The sequence below is a fragment of the Danio rerio genome, chromosome 22 (genome assembly GCF_052040795.2).
Source record: "Danio rerio strain M-AB ecotype USA chromosome 22, GRCz13ab, whole genome shotgun sequence".
NCBI classification, from domain to species: Eukaryota; Metazoa; Chordata; class Actinopteri; order Cypriniformes; family Danionidae; genus Danio; species Danio rerio.
Window position 1 is genome coordinate 36,050,001 of NC_141042.1, and position 22,500 is coordinate 36,072,500.

Genomic DNA, 22,500 nt, shown 5'->3' on the forward strand with positions numbered 1-22,500 from the left:
AACGCTGCTTGCCATTCATGAGTTTTATCTTCGCTCTCTTTTTTTTTTCCTTCACGTTTGCTGTTTTTTCCTTTGTTCACGCTTGTACCACAGCTGGGATCAAAAAGCTGACATTCCCTCTTCACTGAATAGCAATTTAAAGTTGTATTACAAACAAACAGCAGCTCTCCCGCCGAGCTTTTTCATTCTGCTTCCTTCCCCTGTCTGAATAAAAAAAAAAAAACATGTCTTTCATTTGATAACTTTCATTCACCACCACGTCGTCGCCATTGGCCACTTGAAGGCTGTTTTGATTTCTGCAGCTCGGTCGCACAATTGGCAAATCCCTCTGTCTCTCTCTCGAGTGACCTGAACACACACACACACACATGCACACACGTTTCATTTTGTAATTTTTGACTAAAAAAAATGGGTCATGTTCTACAGTCCGCTTAAAAAAAAAAAAAAAGGCCTGGCATTTTTTCCCTGGGTATGAGTGGGTTATTTTCAAAAGATCACTCTGTCTAGCAAATTCTTTACTCCTTAATATCCCACTGACCTTTGGGAACTGAGTTGTTGACATGACGTTGCATTTCTTTCAGTCACACGTGACAGAATTTAATATAGTTAGTATTGACATCATTGAAAATCAGTGAACAATGTAGTTAGCTATTAGCTACTCTACCTAAAATGTAGCTTGACTACACTAAAAGCTACTAGGCAAAAGTCAGCTACATCTAAGCTATTTTTGCAATTTTCATTTTGAAATCAAAGCAATCCAATTCAATCGCATCTTAGTGATCAACAAAACAGTCAATGAATCGTACGACGCAGAATTGTTCAGTTATTTATTGCAAATAATATGCTGAACCAGACAGAAACAAACTATGGAATATAACAGCACAAAGAACCCAATAAACCCAGGTGTTACACATTTATAATACTGTAGGAATTTATAGTAAAGGTAAATATTTAGGAGTAATCAATATTTTGTGTATATATTTACAACTCTCCATTAATATATTACGCTACATAATTAGCAACCATCACAAACTCATAGTAATTACCGTAGTATACTTTAGCCTTTACTACAGTAAACTATATAGATAGACCTCCTCTCTCTTAATCATCTTTCCATCAAGCAATTTTGTCGTGTTAGCCTAATTAGTGGGTGACGTCTCTGACCTGGGGTGCGTTACCCAAACAACGACATAACTTGCGGCTGAACTATCATAGTACGATGCATCGTTTGGGAAAAGAACTATGTAGTGACGAGTGTTTCCCAAACCCATAGTTTCTCTGTCGCAGGTCCATCGCTAGTTAACGTAAAACACCTATAATGACTCATTATTTCTTTGCAAATTATATTGTTTTACACGCTCACGCATTTAAAATAAAATCCGATATTTGATTTGGTAAAATTTGGTAAAGGGGAATAGAACACTTCCAGGAACTATGTTTCTAACTACAGCTCTAGAGGTGTTGTTACGAGTGCTCAAGTTTGCGACTGCGAATGTTCGTCGAAGTGACTGATTTGGGAAACGGCAAATCCACAAACTATTTTTGTAACAACGGATCTTGCCACCTTAGTTGGCTAACAATGGTTTTGCACCCCAGAGCGAGAGGCAGTAACGCACCAAAAAGTTTGTTGTCGACCACTGAAAAACAGAAAGAAGAAAATCGTTTGTATATATGTGTATCTATATAATTTGTTAATAAATAAAGGTTTAAATAAACATTTAACATAACATACAATAACAATAAACATAACATTTCATACAAACATTTGACAAAGATAATGTCAGACACGTGGGCCTTGAAAATTTTATCTGAGAAGGAAGAATGAAGCCCCGAAGTGAAAAAGGTAGAGAACCCCTGCTCCATACAATGCTGTCTGACACTATTCATTGAAAAGTCTGTAATAACATAATTTCCATTTCATTTTTGGATGAACTAACCCTTTAAATTGACTTTTTTTTTCATCAATCTGACATAAAATAGTTCCTTAAAGCTGAAAACACTGAAATAATGAAATGGCCTGACCATAGTCCCGAGGTTAACCTGATTAAACATCTCTGGAAAATTCTTGGTGACAAAGTTATGGCTAAGAAACACTACAGTCTGTGATCTGGGAAAGAGATTGAAGACCATTGTCTTGAGACGATTTTGAAAAACGATTTTGATCCACTTTTTAAATGCCTACTACTGTATATCGGAAAAAAAATATATACATCCCAATGTCAGATTTTCCAATATTGTGCAGCCCTAGTATGAATATCACCGGGTGGCTGAAGTATCTCTATTTTTATTTTTTTTTATTTTTTTTTTTAGATTGATTTGGGGTGATTCTGTAGTAGAAGTACATCTGCATAAAATCGAATAACCAATCTACAAGCACAGATCAATGTCATAAGAAAAAGTCAAATAAACAAGTGTTTTACGATGTGTAACAGTGAATTATCTGGTACAGTAATTGAAATAATTGTTATTAAAGATGCAAATGGTCCAGTTTCTAATCTTACCTGAATGCAGTTTCATACCTGAATGCTTTTAAATTCATTATACAACCACAGGGCTCAAAAACACATGCAAATGATACATCATAATACAAACTCAACATTGCATATTCTGTGATGTGAGTATTGTGAACGATCACATTGTGATTTTCAATGCTGAATCAGAGCTCTGTTATAATATTTTTCCATTATAACGGAGTTTAATGGAAGTACGTGGGATTTTTATGATAAAGTTCATTAAGAAGTAAAAACTACATAAATATATTTAAAAAAAACACTGCCCGTTTCTCGACTACCCATGTGCCAGTGTACTCCGAAGCCAAGATGAGTCGAGTTGCATGAATTTTTAACCAAAGAAAATGGGTTTAGTCATTTCTCGTAAACATCAGCTTGGCCAAACTATAGGGCTCTCCCTCTTCGAAATTTTCCAAGCCCCACTGCCTCCTTTTGTCTCTGTTTCTCTCTCTAATATCACAAAGACATGCCTGAGCCTACTCCTTCAGAACTATGAATCTTATCTTTTCAGCTGTCTTCATATGCCAACAATGGGATCTTTTCTTCCCGCAGACTCCCCCGCAAGCGTGCCCTAACAATGGCCGGCTTTATTCGACCCACAACGAAGGGAGTTTTGATTCATCCATGTAATTTGTTCATTTCATGGGGGGAAGAGTTTATACTTCTCATCAGGTCTTTTTAGATTTTGTTATTACAACCCTATCGCAGACGTCCCAAGGGCTCATCCAAAATTAAAATTCTGTTAACAATTGCTCACTCTCAGGTTGTTCCAAACCTGCTTGACTTCCCCCCCCCCCCACCCCCCTTTTACGTAATGGGTTTAAAAGTTTTACATTTCTTCATAATAGATTCCTTGAATGTTATCTAATTTGGTTATTTTGCTTACCATGATCTTTTGTTTTTAAGGGGACCTATTATGCCCCTTTTTACAAGATTTAAAATAAGTGTCTTCTACGTACCTCAGTTCCCTAGAGTGTGTATGTGAAGTTTCAGCTCAAAATACATTACAAATAATGTTTTATAGCTCTGTAAAACTTCCCCTTTTAGGCTTTGATCCTAAATGTAGCGTTTTGAATTAAAATGAGATGCTCGTTTCAAAAGAGGGTGGAGCTACAAATCAAGTCTAAAGTTCTATGCTAATGAGGTGGTCACTAGTGGGCGGGGCTTTGCCCCTCTGATGGCACGATTGACTATCAATCAAAGTGTTTCTACAGATAAATATAAAATTAATACATTTTAATCATTAGTAGCTGGTTATATTCACGGACTGTTGCCACACAACTGTAATTAAATCGCTTATAAAGTGCTTTTTGCATAATAAACCCCGTTTAAGTAGTGCTGTCATGATGATCAATTTGAAGGTAAACCATAATTAATTGTCTGATGGTTAGCTTTACTGTTTCAAATATTCATTATCGTTAAAACAGTCATTAATTTTCACGATTTTTTGTAAAAACTCTATTAATGCTGCGATTTAGCTAATTGCAAAACATTGCAATATAAAGTTGTCATTATTAAATACTTACACTGTTAAAGTATCATTTAAATTGTGTGCCGCACACTATTGAGAATACATAGCTGGACACTAGGTCAACTCAGTGAGAAAAGGCACAATCAGATATAATCAAATCACAATTTTGTGTAAAACAAAAAAATAATGTGGATCTCTGTAAGGCAGCTTTTTAAATGCCAACGTTTGTTAACGTTCCAATGTGTGGTCATGTAAAATTTCCAAAATCGTGTGTATCTATATAAAAAAACTATCTACATGAAAGAAAACAAGCATAAGTAAACAAATCCAAGATACAGGGATCCATGTTCATGTTGTTTGTCACAAAATTGCATAAATTTGCTAATTTTATTTGCTGTTTGCTCATTGCATTCATATACAAAACTTAGTAGAATGCCTTAATGGCTTGTTTCCACTGAGTGGTACGATATGGTTCGGTTTGGCACGCTTTTATTGCCGTTTCCACTCTCAAAAGGTGTACTGTACTGCACCACTTTTTCGGAACCCATTCGAAAGGGTACCAAATGCGAGAAAGGGTACCAAAAGGCGAAGCTAGACACGTAGCTGAACGCTATTGGTATATAAACGTCATTCGCTTGCGCAACAAAACAGAATGAAAACAAAAAACCCACCATGTTTAAAATACACAGCTGAGAGATCACAGCGGGATTATATATATACATATAATAGCCAGCCGTGGTCGACCCGGGCTCAAACAAACCTTGTTGTTGTCTTGATGGACATCCACAAAGCTAAAAAGAAGAGCAGATTTACCCATTGCCCCGTAGTTTTTTACGAGCCAATCTAAAGTGCAAGTGGTTTCGTTTTCTTAGTTGCGCTCGCCGTGCATCAATATCTGAAATGACAAACTTCTTGAGCTGATGATAATAACGTGCGCTTGATTATTGACATGCTTTTGAAACCTGATCCTGTCAAAACTGAAAAACGCGAGTGAAGCGCGAAAAAAAAAAGCTGTTCATAGAAAAGTTTGTAATAAACATTTATATACAAGTATTTACATGTATAAAGCATTTTTTTTGTGAAAAGTGCTTCTCATATGATATGTGAACGACCCGTACAGCTTTACAGTAGACATTTTCTCGAGCGAAAAGGACATTGACTGAAAAAAATTTTTGTCATACAACACGTAATGGAAACGCAAGCCTGATGAAGGTGAACTGTACCGTACTGTACCAGTCAGTGGAAACAAGCCATTAGTGTGTGTAACTTTTTTTTTTTTTTTTTTTTTTTAAACATTCCAATTTAATTTTAAGGAAATCGTGATAATTTTGGTCACTTAATCTTGATATGAAAATTTAACCATTTTAAAGGGCACCTAGGTTACCCCTTTTTTCAGATTTATTATAAGTCTTTTGCGTCTCTAGAATGTGTATATAAAGTTTCAGATCAAAATACCCATCAGAGTTTTCATTATACCTTTTACAAGATGCTGTTTTATACTGATTTCCAGCAGGGGGTGGTTTTGTCGTACTGTGCCTTTAAGTCGAGTCTTTCCCGCCTACTATTTCTACATGCCTCCTTCCTCAGCTGCGTCAGACAACAGACAGACTTAAAGGAAGAAGGTCTCACGTAGCGTTTGTGAGATACTACAGTAAGAACTAACCTTTACTAATCAGTATTGTGAAGTTGCATTGAGTAACATACAATATCGTTACAAAGTTAACACACACACACAGATACACACGCACACAGGCAGGCAGGCAGGCAGACAGACAGAGCGCGCTTGGCTTAGTTAAGGCTAACCTTAAATACTGTGTGGATATCTGTTATGCTAATGTACAAAATAAACCTGATTTAACTTCCACAAACCGGGATTGAAGCGTCTTCTTTTATAATTGTTCTGACACGCGGCTGTGCTGATGAAGTAAAGCTGAAGTAAAACGCTGTAATTAATTACACACATACTCTGTTTTAAAACACTTTAAACATGTGAAACTTACTCTTAATCACACTTGAGGATGATTGCTGATCCTAGCGAACAGAACAGAGCTTTTATTCCCGGTTGCTTTGCGTATGTCTGTCTGGTCTTGTTGACATATACACGCGACTACCGGAACATGTTAATGCGCGCAGCTGTCAATCAATTCGGTGGGCGGGGGGATCGCACACCTACGTAATGGTGCGATCGATTTGAAAACAGCTCCAATTGGCCGACCCTTTTTTTTTGTAGTTAAATTGAAAAAAAAAGGGACTGGGTGTGTTCATATCACCCCAGTATGACGGTCTATACACTATACCAACACACAGATCTGTCCAAACAGCTTGAAAAGTAGATTTTTTACCATAGGTGCCCTTTAAATTTTAACCATCTCTAAACAACGTGAGAGTAAGTAAATAGTGACTATTACAATTTTAGGTCCCTTATTTCCCCCATGTTTATGGCCCTGGAACTATTATAATTACCTCCCCCCATCCCTCTTTTTCACAAGAAATCTGTCTCTTTGCTTTGCAGTTCCACTTGTGCCATTCAGAATCATCCCAACAGACTTGCCGCAGCAATTGAAATATGAAAGAAAAAAACAACTCTGTAATATTCTTGTTATTGACATTCTCTCTGCACTCATTTCTGCCTTTCCTTGCTTGCCTCACTTAAGTCAAGAGAAACATGCCTTTGGCAGAACTTATACTGTCTTTAGTGTGGGTTGCATGAATCATCACTATGGAAACTATGTGGTTCCCTAAATGTCAGTGTGTGTGCTGCCACTGATGCTCTAGTTTCAGAAGGCGGCATTGAAGACTTGCCTTAAACTTCCGTTTTGCTCTAAATCAAGGTCTGAAAAGGCACCAAAAGTAGACACATGCCATCTGTGCCATATTTTTTTTGCAGGGGTGGTATAAATTTGACTATATTTAACAGCGTGCGTGAGGTATTTTTGCCAGTTCTGTATTTCCATTAGATGCTGCTGCTGTGTTTTTACACATGATGAGGTGAAATGTAAGTATAGATTCAGTGGCTGTCGAATCAATTCACTAATTGAAGGATGATTCCAGAATCGATCGTAGTTTGACACAATCTGTAATTGATAGCTGTGCCTAGTTTATTCATTTTAAAGGGGTAGTTCACCCATATCTAGTTTGTTTTGAGAATTTGTAAATCACAGCATATGATCTCATTCCGTCTCATTCCGTCTTTCGGATGAGACGTTAAACCGAGGTCCCGACTCTCTGTGGTCGTTAAAAATCCCAGGATGTCCTTCGAAAAAGAGTAGGGGTTTAACCCCGGCATCCTGGCCAAAATCTGCCCACTGGCCTCTGTCCATCATGGCCTCCTAACCCTCCCCATATCATAATTGGCTTCATCAATCTGTCTCCTCTCCACCAATCAGCTGATGTGTGGTGTGCGGTCTGGCGCAAAATGGCTGCCGTCGCGTCATCCAGGTGGATGCTGCACACTGGTGGTGGATGAGGAGATTCCCCCCCCATTGTGTAAAGCGCTTTGAGTGCCCAGAAAAGCGCTATATAAATGTAACGAATTATTATTAATTAAATAAACAAGGTTTGACATCAAGATATTAATTTGAGTGTAGTCTGTAAAAACAGTCCATGCTGTAAAATTGCTGTTTCGCTTTATGGGTTATGGCCCTTCTTAAGGCTCCATATTTAAATCTACATGGAAGCAAATGAGATTTGAGAGCTGCAGCTGAGAAGAAAAATTGTCATTATTGTATGCGGCAACCCTCTAAATCAGGGGTCCCCAATCTTGGTCCTGGAGGACCGGTGTCCCTGCAGGGTTTAGCTCCAACATGCCTCAACACACCTGCCTGGGTGTTTCGAGGATACCTAGTAAGACCTTAATTAGTAAAGGTGTCACGATCCTCCAAATCCTCGATTCGATTACATTTTCGATTCTAAAGGCACGATTCGATTCGATTTTTGATTATAAATAATTAATTAATTAATGACCAATTAATTATTTGTAGCCTACCGTTTAAACTACCTGACCTGCATGGTCTTTGTTTTAACCATAAACAAATCATACAGTAAATGAATAAAGGCAAGATACACGCGTAATTACCACCTGTCAATCACTTTTTCTGCAGGACTCGTGAATAGGCAGTGATCTGTCGTTATAATGGCGTCGGTAAAAAAAAGTGCACAACCAACAGGAACCAGCCAACAGTAGCTGAGGTGTTCGCTAAAATGATCAAGTACAAGTGAGTGAAAGATTGAAGCAGTCTACTGATCCTCTGACTGCCGGAACCCGCTGTCTCGAGCCCATGGCTGTGAGTGCGTCTGTGTCTGTGTGTGTCAGAGGTAGAGAGGAAGGAGGGCTGCTCAGAAATGCTACACGCCACTGTGGATTTCAAATCGTTGTCGTTCTAAAATGCCATTTAAAAACAAAGACAGTGTAAACAGGGCCTGAGTGTGTACTTTTCGCAAGCGGATTTGCAACGGGGGCGGGCGCAGGATCGCGATGACGGTGTTGTCTATCGGACGAACCCTAATACGTACATAGCAGAGCTTGCAAAACTGTGTTTTTTTTGTCGACAACACGAACGTTGTCAACATAACTCACTGGAAATCCAAAATGCTTACACACCGGCGACTTCATTGAAAGAGGAGAGGGTTTAAGCTCTGTCGACAGGTCTCCTGTATTTGCAGTTCAACAAGCACTTCAACAAGCCTGTTTTTTTCCGCTTGGCAAGCCAAGCTGATGTGACATGGGGGCGTGGCAGCATCGACGATTCTATTTTTTTATTCGATAATCGAAATTGAGCATAAATTTCAATCGATTTTGATTAAAAATCGAAATCGTGACACCCCTATTAATTAGCTTGTTTAGGTTAGTTTGATTAGGGTTGGAGCTAAAATCTGCAGGATTTCCAGCAACAAGTTCGGAGACCCCTGCTCTAAATCCTCAAAATGCAACTGATCCAAGCAACCCACATACTATTTGAAGTGCGGCAGTAATGTTCCAAGCACGCCATCAATCAACAAGACTATAGATCAGCCTATAATTAGACTCCCACCTGAATTATTAATGTCTCTCTTAAGTGATCAAACAGGTTCACAATCAGGCTCGCACACACGAGCTAGGTTGGTTGATGGCAACACTCAAAAAACAAGACTGTGAAAGGTAGAGAGTTGCGGTGCTGGTGGATTTGCGTGTTTAAACCTTTGAAGCTTGTGAACTGAAATGAAAAGCCCAGCTGCTAGTGCCCTCGCTCGCTTAGTGACTGTTGTGTACTGGCTTGAGTTTTAATGGCCCAACCCCTGAGCACTGGCTCTAAATAATGTATGAACCCAGATTATTATCAATCACGTTAAGAGGATGGAAGCAAAGGATGTATTTTTTGTATTTGCAAAGAGGCTTGTTTGTGTTAATAGATCTTCTCAATGCCATTGATTCATTTATTGGTTATTTTTGACTTGAGCGTTCATTGAGCGGCTCTCCAGCTGGTGGAGTATCTCATGCCGCAGGGAGCTCTTTGCCACTGTGAGAGCACTCGTTCATTATAATCTTCACCCCTCCTGTCTTGCTGAATTTAAATATGCTGAATTTGCACTCACAACCAGGAAAGACTGAATACAAAAACTAAAAATGATGTATCATTTGAGAAAGACAACTTTGATTCATGTGATTGGCTATTAGTCACGTTACAAAGTGAGATTTACTTGCAGGTTTAAAGTGTTTGACTTGGCAGTGCATATCTGGCATCGCTGTTAGCTCGTTTGTCTTGTTAAATTTCTAACGCGAGCCACTCGGTTGCAGTAATCGTTATTTCTTCTCTCGTTTTTACAGATCACAGAAGCAAGCAAGGATGTGCTCCCAGCGTGGTTGCATTGGGATGCAGAGAGCGGCACACTTCAAGGCCTTCCACTAGAGACGGACAAGGGCGTTCACTACATATCTGTTTCAGTTTCCAACGAGAGTAAAGTCTCCCAAAGCCCAGATGTGTTCTCCATTGAGGTGCACCCAGAGGAGCACGCTGAGACGGACCCTTTTCAGCTTGCAATCCAGCAATCAGCAAGCAACGATGCCCAGCCTTTCATCTGTGGCAATGAGGAGCCTGTTACTGTGCTCACTGTCATCCTTGACGCTGACCTCACAAAGATGAGCTCGAAGCAGAGGGTGGAACTACTTGCCAAAATGAAAAAGTTTTCTGGCATGGGGCTTCAGCACATGAAGATTTTGCCTGTGGTCAACAACCGCTTGTTTGACATGTCTGCTTTCATGGCAGGACCAGGAAATGCCAAGAAAGTGGTTGAAAACGGAGCTCTTTTGTCCTGGAAGCTCGGCTGCAGTCTGGATCAAAGCAGCATTCCTGACATTAGCAGTGTTCAGGTTCCAGCAAAAGAGGGGACAATGTCAGCGCAGTTGGGATATCCGGTTGTTGGATGGCATATTGCTAATAAAAAGCCCCATGTGCCCAAAAGGGTGCGAAGGCAGCTCAACAACACCCCCACTCCCATTCCCTCATTACTCCCTCCTACAACTTACCCTGAGCCCCCGATCCGCATCGTTCCAACTCCAACCTCTCCATCTATTGCTCCTACCTCAGAGAGTTCTGCCCCACCTGTCCGTGGTCCCGTGCCCCTTCCTGTGAAACCCACCATTCGAAACAGGGATTCCGCGCCCTCCACTCCAACCTTAGGCCCCCCTCTGCCAACACGAGTAATGGTCACCACCAGCACTATCGCCATCCAGCCAACAATGACCAGGCCTGTGTATGTTGGAGCCTCTGTTACCCCAGCAACACCTACCACCAGGAAACCTACAAAGAGACCTCCAAAGAAACCCAAGACAACGCCCATACCAAGGGAACCCAAGACCACGACAACCAAGCCACCAAGGCGCAGCACTCCTGCAGTTATAGGCGATAGCAATATAAAACCTGAGCTGCGTAACCCAATTGATCAGGTGAATGCCTATGTTGGCACCTATTTTGAGGTGAAGGTTCCATCGGATACATTTTTTGACAAAGAGGATGGAACTACCGATAAGTTGAGGCTCACTTTGCGCAAGGGCAATGATGTGGTCGCTGATGATTCCTGGATACAGTTTAATAGCACAAGCCAGTTACTGTATGGATTACCTGACCAAGAGCATGCAGGGAAACATGAGTATTTCATGCAAGCAACTGATAAAGGAGGTCTCTATGCAATGGATGCCTTTGAGGTCCGTGTCAGCATGTGGGGAAACAGTGTTAAGCCACCTGTATTATTTACTGCTGTGTTTGATGGAGATGCGCGTACGGTCACCAATGACATTCACAAGAAGATCCTTCTCGTCAAGAAACTGTCCCAGTCTTTTGGTGATCGCAACAGCAGCACCATTACACTCAAGAGCATCACCAAGGGTTCCATCATAGTGGAATGGACCAACAACAGCCTTCAGCAAAGCCCCTGCCCAAAAGACCAAATACAGCAATTGAGCAAAAAAATCTCCGATCCAGAGGGCAAACCCTCGTCGATTTTCAAATTTACCATGGAACCAGACTTCAGGCCCTCAAATATCACCGTCAGAGGCACAGCAAGCTGTCGTAACTACATGTTTGTCCCGTTGGGTGAGATCCCAGATCCGACCCCCTCTCCTGTTACTCCCTCTGTGGGTGCGGGAAGACAGAGCACTGATGATGTGTATCTTCACACTGTCATACCAGCGGTGGTGGTTGCAGCCATTTTGCTGATAGCTGGAATCATCGCCATGATTTGCTACCGCAAGAAGCGCAAGGGCAAGCTAACAATCGAAGACCAAGCAACTTTCATCAAGAAAGGAGTGCCCATCATTTTTGCAGATGAGCTCGATGACTCTAAGCCTCCCCCATCTTCCAGCATGCCCCTTATCCTTCAGGAGGAGAAGCCTCCGCTTCCTCCGCCGGAGTATCCCAACATGGCTAGTCCAGAGACAACACCTCTGAACCAGGACCTTTTGGGAGAGTACACACCTCTACATGATGAGGATCCCAATGCCCCTCCCTATCAGCCACCACCACCCTTCTCCACCCCGATGGAGGGGAAAGGATCCCGCCCCAAGAACATGACCCCCTACAGATCGCCACCCCCTTACGTGCCACCCTAATGTTTGCCAAAACCTCCGGAGCAGGAGGATGGGGAACTTTTTTTAGTTCCACACCAGTGTGTTGTTTCTTTGCATTATGGGATTTTTAGAAGTGGGGATGCTGCAAACTGGGGTTTGGGGTTTGAATGTAATGGGATGTTTTTTTGTTAAACAGGACTCTTAAGGAGATTTTGGGAGGGCGGGGTAAGTGGATAGTCTGCAAAGGACAGCAAGAACAACCTCAGCCTCTGACTACTCTGGTTATTGCTAAACTGTTGGGGACAGGACTGTGCCCTCCAGTCGTGGCGCTTTTGTGTCTAGATGGGCTTTTCGACTAATTATTGGTTTTGTTTGAATTCATTTCGTTTTCTGTTTTGTTTGACTTCTTTTCTGACTCCGAATCAAAACTCCTTGCCTAACAGCACTCTTTCTATCTTCTGAATTCGTAATCACGAATAATATAAGCGGACAATAAAGCTGACTGCAGGTGCAAAAGGTTTCATACAGAAATTCAATAACACAAGGGGAATAAAAGAATGGCCTTGAGGGACTTGGACGGCGAATGCGGAGAGTTTTGTGGGATGTCGATTCATTATGGTTTTGCCTTTTAACATGAAATTAAACTGTTTTTATTGTTAATCACTTGTCTAGTTAAATCACTACAAAGAAGAGGTAGCCAAATTGATTTTTCGTTTGTTTAATCCACTGTATATTTGAAAGTTTTGCTTAGATCATCTTTAATTTTTATCATATATATTTTTATTACGTTCTTTTAAGTATTACACTGAGATAAACACTATTTTCCTCCCCTCGATTCTGGGAAAAAAAAAGCTAAAATAATAATTAAATCACTGAGTGAAGGTATCACAGAGTGCGTTCTGACTTGAGATTTGTGCTATGTAGTTTCTCGGCAGCAACTTTTGGAGGGGGTAATCTCATGAGTGAGTCCTCTATGCAGATTCTGCCTTCGACCTGACAGGCCCGGAGCCCAGTATTGATCTCACTTAATCATATTTCCCATAGGCTACGAGGAAATCTTGTGATTTAATTGGATGTACAGGTTGACGGGGTCTTTGCATTTTTAATTCTCTCGAAAGACGACAGTAATGGTGTCGAGAACCCTCAAGTCAAAACTACCAATGTACCATTTCACCCAAGCTTTTGACAGTCATCCAGACAGATTGCTCAATCTCAAAGACTTGATTTAATCAGAACAAGCTCGGGTTTCGACGATTTGTAGTTTCTTTATTTTGTTTTTGTTCGTTTAGTTTTTTTTTTCTCTCGAAAATATCTATCTATCTATCTATATATATATTTCAGTGATGATTATGGAGTATATGCCTTGGATTCACTCAAAATAACTCGAAATAAAGACTGAAGATTTTGATAATGGTGACCCATCCCTCTACACAACGGCATTGTTTATTAAATGTCATGTCATATATATATTTGCAGTTGAATGCCATATTTTGCCTTGGTGGTTTCGCAGCAAGTGTCTTCTGTACATAATAATCTGCCTGTGGATATAACTGTATTTATAGTCCAAACGTGTGTAAATCAGATATCGTACAAAAAGAAATAGAGAAAAAAAAAATACTGTTTGTTTTAGATGAGGGGTGATTATTTTTTATATATATATATATAGTTATGGCTATAAAAAAATCTCTAAGCAAGACCTGCGATTAAGAGGAGTGAATATAAATGGTTTAATTTACAAAATCGTTAGAAAACTAGAAAAAAAAGCGAGCGAGATTGATAAAATCACAATCTAATTTTATACGGAAATTTTTGATACAGCCTCAAATTGTTTATGAAGATCAATAAATCTATAGTGTACTGCGATTTGTAAACCTTCAGTCTTGGTAATTGATTCATATAGCTTTTCCTCATGGGTCTTTTTCTTCGGTGGTTTACCTTTAAGTTTGCATTCAACAGAAATAGAGCAGACTGTGGTGTCGGGGAAAAAATCATTGCCCTTTTATTTTCTTTCTGATGTTTTATGCTCATTTGTTTTTTTGCGGTTTGAATTCAGAAGTGACATTTGCAATAATAAAGGTGTGGGATAGTCACAGCTGGTCGGCGTGTGAGGAGTAGTGTGTGTAGGAAACCCCGATGTCCGAGTTGTTTTTTTTTTGCCAAGTAGAAGGTTATGTATGGATGTATTTTTGGCTCTAATTGAAACTCGTTCTTTAATGCTTCCATTCAGCTTTATTATTATTATTATCTACTAGCAGATTTAAAGGGATATCTCATCCCCCGAAAAAGTAAATTCACCGTTGATTTATCATTCAAGACATATGTGACTTTATTTTTCTTCTTCAGTGAACATTAAAGTTGAGCTTACTTTACCTGAAATTGATCCTTGGTGATTATTTAAATGCAAGTCAAAAGTTACCATGCATCTCAATTTATACCTATTATATATATATATATATATATATATATATATATATATATATATATATATATATATATATATATATATATATATGTATGTATATATATATGTATGTATATATATATATATATGTATGTATATATATATATATGTATATATATATATATGTATATATATATATATATATATATATATATATATATATATATATATATATATATATGTGTGTGTGTGTGTGTGTGTGTGTGTGTGTGTGTGTGTGTGTGTGTGTGTGTGTGTTTGTTTTTTTTTATTATTATTTTTAATTTATTTTATTATTATTATTATTATTATTATTTTGCAGTGCAGAACTTGCAGAATCCAAATACATACAGGCAAAATAAAATGAATACCCATGACTATACATTGACGTCATCAACAAGCATAAAACAAGTCAAAAATAAAAAAAACTACATTGCAGAAAACACAAAATTCGTACAAAAAGTTGAGGATTAAAGGTAATTAATCCTTAACTTTTTGTACGAATTTTGTGTTTTCTGCAATGTAGTTTTTTTTTTTTTTTTGACTTGCAAAGCCGCTATTGAGTTGCATTTGATCAAATCACCAAATACTGCAGTTTCAGCTAAAACTTATTAGGTGTTCTGCTGAAGAAGAAAAAAAGGTGAGTCATTTACAAGCTAAAAACAATTTGGGGATTGAAATTGAACACATGACAGTGACAAACCTCCGAGAACATACGCATAAAAGCATATATATATATATATATATATATATATATATATATATATATATATATATATATATATAAACACACTGTATAACCCAATAAGTTACCTCACACTGACTACTGTCAATCCCAATGAGTTAAGTCAACTCAAACCATTTGAGGATACCGGCTGCTACGAACCATTTGAGTTAAAAACTAATCAATATGAGTACATTTGAAATTACTCTATTTAAGTTGAAGTAATGAGGTGTTTAATTAACTTATTACCTTCAACACTGTGTTCAAAACTCTTTTCACATGAGTAGAACTAACTTTCAATCAACTGAGATATATAAATAAATAAATAAATAAATAAATAAATAAATTAGAGCTGCGCGATATTGGGAAAAAAATGACACTGTGATATTATTAATGCGATATGAATACAGTTTTCACCAGTATTAAGTTACAAAAAATTAATAATCACAATGCAAAAAAAAAGAAATTCTAATTTCTAGTCCAAATATCTGAAAAAAAATTTGTGGATCAAGTAAAAATATTGTTTTGTATTACAATTCAGATGAAATAAGACAAAATTAAGAGATTTTCCCTAACACAAGCTAAATTATCTGCCTGTGGAGTAAGTTTTTGCTTTGAAATGTTGATATCTGTACTAGAAACAAAGACGAAAACATTTTTGTTTCATAAATCATATAAATTGCATATAAATACAGTAATTAAATACAGTTTTTAGCTCCTGGTCAACTATAATCTGTTTAACATTGCATATCTTTGTGATGTGAATATTGCAGATGCGCACATTACGATATCGATGCTGAAGCATTATATTGTGGAGCCTTAATTTATTACATATATATATATATATATATATATATATATATATATATATATATATATATATATATATATATATATATATATATATATATATATTCTACCCTGAAAAAAAAAAACCCTGCTTAAACCAGCCTAGACTGATTGGTCACGGGAAGCCTGGTTTGGGTTTAAAAGGGATTTAGCTGGTCTTGGGTCTTAGCTGATCAGGCTGGAAAATGGCCAGCTAAAACCAGCTTGAACAGCCTAGTTTAAGCTGGACATAACCAACATAGGTCACACTTTAAAATAAGGTTCATTAGTAATGTTAATTAATGCATTTACTAACATGAACAAACAATGAATGATACATTTAGTACTGTATTTGTTCATGTTAGTTAACGTTAGTTAATGAAAGTACAGTTGTTCTTTGTTAGTTCATGTTAACTTATGGTGCATTAACTAATGTTAACAAGCATGGATGTTAATAATGCATTAGTAAATGTTCAATTATGATTAATAAATGCTGTACATGTGTTGTTCATGATTAGTTCATGTTAGTAAAAGTATTAACTAATGAACCTTATTGTAAAGTTTTACCCCAACATTTATTCATCTTCCAGGCTGACCAGCTAAGACCAGGCTGGAAATGGCCAAAACCCCTATAAACCCAGGCTGGTCGACCACTAAAACCAGTCAACCATACTCGGGTTGGTTTAAGCTGAATTTTTAACATATTCTGAATCATTATTGTATTTATCGAAATATTTGATTTGGCCCTAAATTTTACTTTATTTTGTTAGGATTCCACTTAAAATGAATAATCAAATACCATTTTGCTTCTCCAGTCAGTCGATCTTATTTGACAGGAATGCTTTGATTAGCTGCGGTCAAGAAAATGCTTAATAATGTCTTTCTGTGGCCTTTGTCGAAGGGTTTCTGTACGTTATTTATACGTTTATGTAGCGATGAGCGTCTCGCAGTAAAGCGACTGCTTTCTCATTAGCACAACTCTGAATCAATATTTTAGGTGGAAAAACCAAAGATGCAGATCACAAAATGGCTGCCGTTCGCTAAACGCCGAGTCTGCTGCTTTAGTTCTCGTCTTTCTCTTTCGTTTTTCACTTTTGAATAAAAGCAATGACGTTTAAGTAGAAATACAGCAGTTGCCATCCATTTTTTTATAGATTATTTTCTTATTAATGTTGTATAGGTGAATAGTATTATACGTTCAATCGATTTAATTTGACTAACCCTGAGCTGAGGATGAATTTAATGCATCTCACAGTATTTTTGTTAATTGTTTTTATTTCTCTACATGATGTCTAGATAGTTTTTTTTTTTTTTTTTTTTTGTCAAATCAAGTCAGCCTTACACTATTTCAGCCTGCAGACAACATTATTTTCATCCTTAAAACTGGAATATCAGCCAATAAATAATATGATACAAGAGGGGGAAAATGGTCAGTATATATATATATATTTTCTTTTCTGTGTACATTTATTTTATGTTTGTTTTAAAATTCTAACAATGTTACAGAGTGTACGACGAGAGTAAGACTGAGGTTGAATATTAAAGCAATGCATTTACTGAAGGTGCTGAGGTTGACCTTGGGTCCAGGTGTTACAGGTGACTGTGATTTGTGTTGAACTCGACACCTTTTTTTGTTTTTTTTTTTTGTTTCGATGATACGACTGAAATGCAACCTAGAAAACGCCAACGTAAAACAAACACTTTACTCATTCTCTTTCATGTTGAGCAGCGTTGGTTAATTTCTGCCACCAAACACTGTATGTTTGAATCTTGTATTAAAAAGTGTTCTCACCGGGAATGTGTGTGGGTCCTTTTGGTAGTTTGAGTTTTGCATCTGAACAGTGGGTCGGATGTTCGTGCAAAGCCTTGAAATGCTGTCGGTCATGGTTTGGGATTGATGAAATGGTCATGGTTAAATTAACAGTGTCTGTTAGTTGACTAAATGAACAAAATAATGCTTACACATTGTACAAAATATCCATAAATTAGCTGTTTTCTGTATTTTGTGATTCATGTTTTTGTTTATTTAAGCTTATGATTTGTATTATGAGAGATTAATGTTTCTTCCAGGAACTTTCAACCTTCAAAAGTTCTAAAAAGTGACTTTTATTAACATTTATATAAGTTTAAAGTCATATATTGTCTGTGTTGCTGTTGTATATTATGCTACAAACGTCTTAAGCTGTTAGTACATCTCCTGTTATTTTACAGACTTATTTCTTTATTTCTTATACATTTTGTTAGTTCAAACTACTCAAATGTCAGCAAAAGTCACTTTGGTAAAGTGTAGAGTTGAATTTTCTACATCAGAAGTCGACAGATCAGTGATCAGCATCATAAGTAATCCTGTAATGCATTTCTTATCAATGGAAAACACCTTTGAGTCACAAAATACAGAAACTGTTTCTGTAATTAACAGATATTTTGTACATTGTAGGGGTGTAATGGATCACAACTCCTGGTTCGGAAGACATGTGACCTGCGGATAAATACATTTACATGTATTAAATACAAATACATGTATGAAAGCATTGAGGCTTTCCTGTAAAATATAATCATGACGGAAGCAGTTGTGGTGGGTTATTGGGAATATGGTGGGTTTCTTAGTTTATTAAAGGTGTTTTTTTACTTGTAGATTAATCTTAAATTTACACCAAAAACAGAGATCGTCTTTCAGATTTCATGTATGAAAGTATTTAAGCTTTTCTGTGAAGTCATTTGAGTATTTGTACTTTGTAACTTTACACCATATTATATTATATTATATTATGTTATATTATATTATATTATATTATAACATTTACAAGTACAAAGAAAATGAGAATATTCAAGTGGTTCCATTTTTTAACCGTCTTTACATAAAAACAGGCTTATGGCTGTCTCAGAAATGCTAATTATTAAAAATAGGCACTCTCCTTATAAATAAACTGCATAGTTGCAATCTAGCAACTACATTCTGGACTAAAAAAAGCCTCAACAGTACATTATGTTGTCAAACTGTAAAGTGTGCTCTGCTTGTTGCTGTATGTGGGCGGAGTAATACACAAGCGTGAAGGTTTAGGAGGCTGGACAAGTGCTGTTACTGGCAGAATATTGCATGGCCATCAGACAATTAGATTCAAGAACCAAACAGAAGTGTGTGTGTGTGTGTGTGTGTGTGTGTGTGTGTGTGTATATATATATATATGTATATATATATACACAGTTGAAGTCAGAATTATTAGCCTCCCTGAATTATTAGACCGCTTGTTTATTTTTTTCCCCAAACAATTTCTGTTTGACGGAGAGAAGATTTTTTTAAACACATTTTTAAGCGTAATAGTTTTAATAACTCATTTCTAATAACTGATTTATTTATAATAATAACTTATTTATCTTTGCCATGATGACAGTAAATAATATTTTACCGGATATTTTTCAAGACACTTCTATACAGCTTAAAGTGACATTTAAAGGATTAACTAGGTTAATTAGGTTAACTATGCAACTTAGGGTAATTAGGCAAGTTATTGTATAACAATGATTTGTTCTGTAGATTATTGAGAAAAAATATAGGTTGAAGGGGCTAATAATTTTGTATCTAAAATGTTTTTTTTTTTGTTTTGTTTTTTATTAAAAACTGCTTTTATTGTAGCTGAAATAAAACAAATAAGACTTTTTCCTGAATAAAAAATATCAGACATACTGTGAAAATTGCCTTGCTCTGTTAAAAATCATATGGAAAATATTACGTAAAGATTTCTTTTCAAAATACTTTTTACACAAATTTTACTTTTTAAAATAAATTTATAAAGTATTGTGTAGGCCCAGACAGAATCTGTGGACATTTTTTGCTATTTCTGTGCAGAATTTTGTAAAACGTGCGGATTTATGCGGTATGATTTGGCAGTATCTTAACTAAAAACTTCATGTATGAAATACAAATAATACCTTTTTGACTTTTTATTTAATGTTTACAATGCATTAGATCCACTTAATTGGTAAACAAAACAGGTCTCTCAAATAATATATCTACCAAAAGACAGAAAATTTTACTTTACAAACTGTATTATAAAAACAATCTCATGACCATGTTTATATGTGAATAATATTACTGAAATTAATTTAAAATCGGAATAGGCATACTATTTACATACATTTTCACAAGTAAATTAAATAAGTAATAATGATAATAATAATAAAATAGAGTTGTTGGGCTAAAAAATATGTGGAAATCTGCTGATTTCTTTGCATGAAGATTCCTTGTGGGCCTAGCTATGTGTTACTGGTTACTTAGAAATTTTTTTTTTTTTTTTTTTTTTTAAGTATGCCATAAAATATTTAAAATTCTCATTTAACACGTTTATTTACTTATTTTTTTATTATTATTATTTTTTTTTTTTACAATTAAACCAAAACCAAGTGTAGTAGTGCAATAGGATTGTGTTTGTTTGATTTTATTGTAAGCCACCAATGCCATGTGAATCATTAAAAACTGTCAAAATATGGTCAACCATTTGGTAGAGCAGGCAGTCAAAGGGATAAAACAAACATGAAGGTGAACAAATTACTCAAGGTTTTGCTTTGGAACAAGTTGTTTCCTTTTCATGGCTACTAACATTACCATTTTATTGTGTTGAACCACAACATTTTGTTTTATTCATAAATTAGTGCATATCTAATTTGCATTTCATTTCCCTACTGTCTTTTCTTTTTTATATACACAGTTGAAGTGGAGATTATTCGCCTTCCCGTGATTTCTTTTTTCTTGGTCAGATATTTCCCAAATGTCGATTAACAGATTCAGGAATTGTTCACAGTTTTTCCTATATTTTTTGTATGTATTAAAAATATGTGTTTTATTATGGATAGAATAAAATCAGCTTTGAATGTTTTAAGAAACAATTTAAGTTCAATATTATGAGCCCCAGAGGGTGTGCTTCAAGGGAGATTACACTCCTCAGCCTCCCAGGGAAAGTCTATGCCAGGGTAATGGAAAGGAGGATCCGGGTGATGGTTGAACTTAGGATCTAGGAGGAACAATGTGGTTTTGGTACACTGGACCAGCATACCCTCACCAGCGTGCTCGAGGGTTCATGGGAGTATACCCAATCAGTTCATAAGTGTTTTGTGGACCTGGAGAAGGCATTCGACCGTGCCCCTCGTGGCATTCTGTGGAGGGTGCTCTGGGAGTATAGGGTTAGAGGAGCTTTGTTAAGGGCTGTCCCATCCCTGTATGAACAGTTTAGGAGTTTGGTTCGCATTGCCAACAATAAGTCAGACTTGTTTCCAGTGCATGCTGGACTCGGGCAGGGCTGCCCTTTGTTACAAATTCTGTTCATAATTAATATGGACAAAATTTCAAAGTGCAGCCTTGGGCTGGAGGGGGTCCGATTCGACGACCACAGGATTTCATCTCTGTTATTCACAGACGATGTTGTTCTCTTGGCTTCATTGAGCATGGACCTTTAGCATGATGAGAATCAGCACCATTAAGTCCGAGGCCATGGTGCTCCCCTGGAAAAAGGTGGTTTGCCGTCTCCAGGTTGGAGAAAAGTCCTTACCCTTGATTTACCGGTCAGTCTATGTTCCTACTCTCACTTATGCTCATGAGTTTTGGGTCATGACTGAAAGGACAAGATCTCAGATACAAGCTGCTGAAATGAGTTTCCTTCGCAGGATGACAGGGCGCACCCTTATAGATAGAGGAGCTCTGACACCTGGGAGGAGCTTGGAGTAGAACCGCTGCTCCTCCACATTCAGAGAAATCAGCTGAGGTGGCTCGGGCACCTGTTTCAGATGCCTCCTGGATGCCTACCTAGTAAGGCGTTCCAGGTATGTTCCACCTGGAGGAGGCCTTGGGGGAGACCCAAAACACCCTGCAGGGACTATGTCTCTCGGCTGGCCTGGGAACGCCTCAGGATTCCCCCAGAGGAGCTGGAGGAAGTGTCTGGGGAGAGGGAAATCTGGGGTTCTCTCATAAGACTGCTGGCGATATTGAAATGAGATGAGATTTTTAGCCCCCTTAAAATTTATTTTTCCTGATGGTTCACAGAACAAACCATTATACTGTGATTTGCCTAATTACCCTAACTGGCTTAGTTAACCTAGTTAGGCCTTTAAATGCCACTTTAAGCTGAATACTAGTATGTTAAAAAAATATCTAGTCAAATATTGTGCTGTCATCATGTCAGAGATAAACGATAGGTTATTAGAAATGTGTTAAAGGGCCATGAAACCCCTTCGTTTCAGCAGGGTGTTTTCACACCTCTACTTTGGAAAAAGTCAGAAAAGTGGGCGTGTCCAGCTTTGTTTAGGGGGGGTGTCGGAGGAAGAAAAGAGGCTTGGTGTGGGAGTGTCTATTTGGGCGCGCTGAGTTTCAGAGTCAAAATACACACACAGAGGGGACAAAGTGACTGTGTTTACATGGACATCTGTAGTCGAATTATTTGCCAAATTATTAAATGTTGGACTTTAACTGCAGTTTGGCTCTTTCATTCAGGGAAT

At 37.4% G+C, this 22,500-nt stretch overlaps 1 protein-coding gene across 3 annotated transcripts in view; it reads left to right on the top strand.

Annotated features, from left to right (window-relative positions):
- The window catches only part of dag1 (dystroglycan 1), a 62,354-nt gene extending 48,921 nt beyond the window's left edge, over nucleotides 1-13,433 (top strand). For 2 of the 3 annotated variants that reach the window (XM_087302360.1, XM_087302359.1), the window contains exon 3: nucleotides 9,785-13,433. In XM_087302360.1, coding sequence (XP_087158486.1) covers nucleotides 9,785-12,064 — 2,280 coding nt within the window. In that variant the 3' untranslated portion in view covers nucleotides 12,065-13,433. 3 annotated transcript variants of the gene reach the window in all.
- Nucleotides 13,434-22,500: the final 9,067 nt, after the last annotated feature.